Source organism: Heteronotia binoei, chromosome 1 (genome assembly GCF_032191835.1).
Source record: "Heteronotia binoei isolate CCM8104 ecotype False Entrance Well chromosome 1, APGP_CSIRO_Hbin_v1, whole genome shotgun sequence".
Classification (NCBI taxonomy): Eukaryota; Metazoa; Chordata; class Lepidosauria; order Squamata; family Gekkonidae; genus Heteronotia; species Heteronotia binoei.
Window position 1 is genome coordinate 220,744,688 of NC_083223.1, and position 6,000 is coordinate 220,750,687.

The window sequence follows — 6,000 nt, forward strand, 5'->3', positions numbered from 1 at the left end:
TACCTGGAGAGCAAATATTGCCCAATTGCACGATAAGGAACCCCCAAGGATATCTAGGGGTCACTTCATTTTCCTCTTTAGCCCCTCCCCACTATTTTCTTTTTCACTTCTCCTGACAGCTTCCACCTTTCCCTGCTTCCTTCTCTCCTTCCCACCTACCCACCAACCTACCTTTTATCTGCCTTCACATCTTCAGCTATATTTATTATTTACTTTATTTATAAAGCCAACCATTCACAGCAGCCATTTTCTCTCCAGGGGAACTGACTTGTGAGAGATCTCCAGGCCACACCTCGAGGCTGGCAGCCCTAGGATGGGCATATCCAACTAACCTGATTGATTTGAAGATCACATCAATGAAAAAGAAGTAGTTCACAAAATACAAGACTGAAGGAATTTGTTGTTGTGACACAGGAGGACACTAGGTTAGATGGCCTTACCAACAGATTTGAAATTGAACATCTGAGAGGCCATTGCTGAGCACAGAACATTAGACTAGGGCTGATTCCACATTTGGCGTTTGCCCCTCTTTTGCTCCGTGGTTGTTCCATGCGGGCGTGATTTCCCGATTCCGCACTAGGGGATTTCTCCCGGATTCAATTCCCAATCTGTTCCATGTGTTCTGATTCCGCATTACTGCTGCTCCCAGAGTTTCCCCCACAATCGTAGCAATTTCCCCCTCCTTCATACATTTCCCTTTTTTTTTAACAGCAATTCGTGTTTGTGTTAGAACGCAATCGTCTTTGTTTGCATTACAATGTAATGCCAGAGGCATAATACTGGCAAAGTCATGTGTTTTCCTTTCGCCTTGCCATTGGCAGGTTATCTAAGCCCCAGGAAATCTGAGTCGGCGATCCACCATTTTTATCCACACACGCTGAATGTTAAGCACACAGTATTCCATTAAAAGCTATAACAAATTACAAATAGATGCATGAAGGTGGGTGGGGGGAGATTTATGCCGAGGGGTTAAGGGAGAAAGTTTCCCCAACCTATCAAAAATATAAACCTATAAACATAATCAAATTCCCGTTCCCGTTTGAGGCCATACAGGGGGGGATCGATAAAGGTGGCAATCATGCATCTTTAAAGTAGTTTGTGTAACATCATTATTTATTTAGTTGCATTGTAACGATCTTATTTGAAAAAAAAAATTATAATAGTCAGGAGTGATTTAATCGGAGGGGGGGAAGTAATCACAAAGCAATGATCAAAATCACGTGAAATGCCATAAAAAATGGAGCGGGTGGAAGAAAGGGATGTATTCAGTAAAAGAAAATTCCGTTACATCGTTATACATTTTTTGCATTGTAACGTGAAACATGATTTGTTTTTTAAAAATTACTTTATTTCAGGAAGATATCGGATAATTTTCAAAGGGAGTAAAATTAAGGAAGTATGACGAAATAACTGGGCGGAATCATGGGCGTGGAGTTATATGGGTGTGTTCTACTGATGCGAGAAGTTTGACAGCGCATTGGCGTGATTTCTGCACATAAATTTCGAGCCCCAAAACCGCATAAAAAATAAACTTCTCGCTTTTTGAGGATCTCGTAAATGCGGGGTGACACCGCTTTGGAGGCGGGTCAAATTGCCGCCCTGGGCCAAGATATGCAGAAACCAACATCTGCCCCGGGGGAAACAGCGCCAGAGCAAAGGCTAATACAGAATCAGCCGTGATCAACGGTTGGTTTGATCCAAGAAATCTGAGATTTTTTTTCCCCTGGTAGGTAAGCCACTTACCCTCAAACAAATCATCCCAGTTATCCACTTCCACCACAAATTGCCTTGGTCTATTTGGTTTTAGAGTCAGGCTTGCCACTAAATGCCTGAGTTCATGTGCTAACACTGGGTTATCTTTTCTTTGCAGGGGCTGCTATTGAATAGGCTTGGGAGAAAAAGCCTGGCTCAGAAGGTTCTGCAGGATGCTGTCCGAGTACAGAGCACCAGCCACAAAGCCTGGAACAGCCTTGGAGAAGTTCTTCATGCTCAGGGCAAAAACGAGGCTGCCGTCGAATGCTTCCTGACTGCTCTGGATCTTGAATCCAGCAGTCCCGTAGTCCCATTTACAGTTATTCCCAGGGAACTCTGATGATTTCATACCATGCACATGCATTTAGTGGAGGAGGACTAATTAACACACCTAGGCGTTCTCTTCTTCTAGGGTCTTTCTATACAACCTGTTTACAGTGCAATAAATATAGAGACATAGATCATTTGTTGCCCTGAATGTAGACATATTTCCTCAGGGAAGTGCTGTTGTTTCAGGGATATCACATTCACCCAGCACTCACATCACAATATAATGTTGCTGAAAAATAGTATTCTTTTTCTAGCTACTGGGATTGTTGCAATTCACAGGGTTGCCCAGCTTGTCACTCACCATAGTAACCATGGGTCACTAGATTTGGAAACCAGCCCTCAGCTTGTGTCCTGTTGTGCCTGGAGACTTTCAAAGTCCAGGCTGGACCCCATACATGTCTGGTGGCCTGCTTTCAGCTTGGTGCATCTCTATTTGGGCAAGCATGGTCCGGAAAGGAGATGCACAGGGCCAGCACATCCATTAGGCAGCTGCTTGCAGTGCAGCCCAGGGGGAAGGGTACCAGTTTCAGCCTTCCCCCCCATTCTCACCCCTTGCGAGGGAAATATACAAGCTTGGCCAGTGGTGGCACAGTTCCTGCTGTGCACAGCACATGCCACCACCTGGCTGCCATTGCTCTGCCTCCCATGCTGCATCTGTGCTTCCAGATGGGAGAGCTACGGCAGCTGGGTGGCAGCACGCACTGTGTACAGCAGGAGTCACACCACTGCTAACCAAGCTTACCTTTGCTGGAGGCAAGGGGAGGAGGAGGCAGGGGGACACCAGGCTGGAGATGCATGCATGGCACTGGCTCTTCTTGGTTAGTGCCTGTGTCATCCTTGAATGATGAGTGACACAAAACTTCTCTCCTTGTGCCTGTATCATGTAGTCATCATGCCAACAGTTGCTCAGCCTGCCAAAAGGGGGGTTGCATAGGATCTAAAACTGACTCCTGTACAGGCAAAGTGGGAAAAAAGCCTGTTATCTGGGTCTCCATTGGCACCCATCTTCTGGATTTGTTGTGACACTTTAACTACACTTACAGCCAAAGAGCATCTTAACTGATATGGTCATGACATCAAAAATATTCTGCTTTCCTACTTGCTTTATAGAATCTTGCTAAATTTTGCGCATAGGCCCCCTACGTGCAAGATGACCCTCACAGTTAAATAGTTTCCGTAACACGGTTTCCAGCTTCTTACTAGCCCTTTTTCCTGGATCTAACTGCAACCAAACATGCATAAGTTAAGCAAGTGAAGCTTTTCCTGTTGTGTTATTTTCCTACTTGGAAAAACTGCCCATCTTAATTCCGACAAGTTTATGCTTCTGTTACAAGCTGTGGCTACACACTCTGCTCTAAAATGTATTGATCTCACTGATTAGCAATCCATTTGTAAACAGTTGTATTGTGGAAATCATGCTCCACAGAAGCATAACAGGCCTGGAGCAGCAGTGGAACATCTCCCAGTGTGATGTTGCAATATTGCATTTGGTCTACCCTACCCTGAGCTCTACCAACCCCTAGGATCAAGTCACCACTGATGTTAATATGGTGGTGATGGCTAAAAAAGAATGAGGCATGAGGATGCCAGTTTCAGTGGAATAGTTAAGCACATGCTTAAATTTCTTCCACTGAGACCAGTGGTATTTAGAACATAAAGAAGCAATGCAAGAGATGCAGAACAGCCACCTCTGTATGACTCTTGGCCCTCTTTCTCATGGAAGGTCCCAATGTTTGGTGCAACATCAGGACTTTTTTTGTAGCAGGAATTCCTTTGCATATTAGGCCACACACCCCTGATGTAGCCAATCCTCCAAGAGCTTACAGGGCTCTTAGTACAGGGCCTACTGTAAGCTCTTGAAGGACTGGCTACATTAGAGTCGTGTGGCCCAATATGCAAAGGAGTTCCTGCTACCAAAAAAAAGCTCTGTGTGACATCATCATGCTGCAGTGCCCTGCCTCCCCAATCAACAGCCAATTGTGTAAAGCAGAGATAGAGCAACACACATGTTGTGTTTACCATCATAAATATTGATACAGGGTGGCCACCTGTCCATGTCACTTCTAACTTCTAATTAAGCCATTATAAGTGCTTGGCATTGGCTAGATCGTGCCCTTATTGTTTTCTAAATACTTCTGTTGAGTTGCCAGGCAGCCTACAGACAGGAAGTGCTGGCCCCTGTACATCCTCAGACTTTCCTTCAGTTCCTTAATATAAATCTCCCTTAAGTTAGTAGAGATGAGTATTTCTGCATGCTTACTTTTTCAGAAGGAATTTGTCATACTGAGCAAATAAATACATCCTGAGCCTTTTTTACTATAAAAGGGAAAATCAGAGGAATAGTCCCTTTCTTCAAAGGGATTGAAGAGGGAAATTGGCTCAATGTAGCCCTCTTTCCTCCATGTGTCCTCCTAGCCAGCCTGGTGTGAAGCATGCAGCCATTATCCGTTCCATCCTTAACAAGCTGATGGAATGCATAAAGCTGCCTTTCTACTGAGTCATAACATTGGTCTATCAAGGTCGGCATGATCTACTGTGACTGGTAGCAGCTCTCCAGGGTCTCCCGTGGAGGTCTTTTCACATCACCAGTCATCTGATCCTTTTCACTATAAAGCTGCCAGGGATTGAAGCTGGGAACTTCTGTGAGCAAACAGATGCCACTGAGCCATGTCCCCTCTGGAACTTGTGCCTCAAAGCATGCTGTAGTGCTCTGGTGAGAGGAGGGAGGGATCATTCCTCAACATTTAATCATAAAGATTTCAAACTGAAATTATACAATATTACATTAACATTGAAAAGCAAATACAACAGACCAACTTGGTCACAGGCTATTGCTATCTCCTCTAAAACATTCTCGCTTAAATAGAGTTACTCTATAGTAAGTGTTCTGGATTATTCTTTGTCGCATACAGTTTGCCTCCTCTGTGCAGGTGTCATAGCTAGTGATGGTGAGTCTTAAACAGCAAAACTGAAGACTTCATCAGCTTATTTCCCCCCAGGTGTTAAATGTTTCTTTCATTTTGGATATTTGTTACAAAGAAAATTTGCTCATATAAGTTGTCAGTGTTTCATTGTTAGTGAATAGACATCAAATAGCATTTGACGTACATGTTGAGGAGGAGGAGGATGACGATGATGATGATGACGGAGGAGAATAGAGATAGTAGGTATATAGATGCAAGAGTTAAGCATGTACTTAAATCTTTTCAGTTGAAATCAAAAGCACCTAAATCAACCTGGATCATGTTTATAGTTTGTTTCTCAAAGGTATTGGGTGGCAAATGTGCTTACTTATGAAAAGTGTTATATTTGGATCTTTGGACAACAGATCTGTGGGATGCTATTGGAGCGACGCACACCGAGTAAAAAGAAAGATCACCCATAACTTTTTTATGAGTCAAGGTTTCCTTTTTTCTGAGCCCACTGCAGAAACTTTGCAGCAAGTCTAGGTGCCCAAAGCATCACCCTTTTCAAAGAAGAATGGAAACAAAGTGTAGGCAGGCATCTCTGGGGTATTCCTCATTTTGCAATATGTAGCCATGTATATTGTAGGGTCTGAAATTATTCATTCCATCCTGTTCTTTGCACTGTTCCTAGAATGCAGCACAGGTGGAGTATATTTGCATAGGAGTTCTATGTAAATCATTTCTTTTGCCTCTTAAGCTTGCACTTCTCTTCTCAGACCCTTTAAACTTCAGGGATCTTCTGGGATAGCTGTCCATTAGCTATATCATTTACTGTTGATCATTCTGTTGTGACCATTCCAGTTTGCCCCACCCATTCACCTGAGCCAAATGCACTGAAGCCATCATGTTCCCAGAAAGATCACTCAGTAATAATTAGATTAATGGATGAGAAAGTGCAAGCACACTTTTAAGTCACTCCATTTCACTTTTCAAGAGCACACTCTCTCCACTA

At 43.5% G+C, this 6,000-nt stretch overlaps 1 protein-coding gene across 1 annotated transcript in view; it reads left to right on the plus strand.

The window, feature by feature from the left end:
- The window catches only part of TTC7A (tetratricopeptide repeat domain 7A), a 276,147-nt gene extending 273,782 nt beyond the window's left edge, over nucleotides 1-2,365 (plus strand). Inside the window, exon 20 of the mRNA XM_060247872.1 lies at nucleotides 1,871-2,365. Within this exon, the coding sequence (XP_060103855.1) occupies nucleotides 1,871-2,092 (222 nt within the window). The 3' untranslated portion in view covers nucleotides 2,093-2,365. The remainder of the gene's footprint in view (nucleotides 1-1,870) is intronic.
- The last annotated feature ends 3,635 nt before the right edge of the window (nucleotides 2,366-6,000 follow it).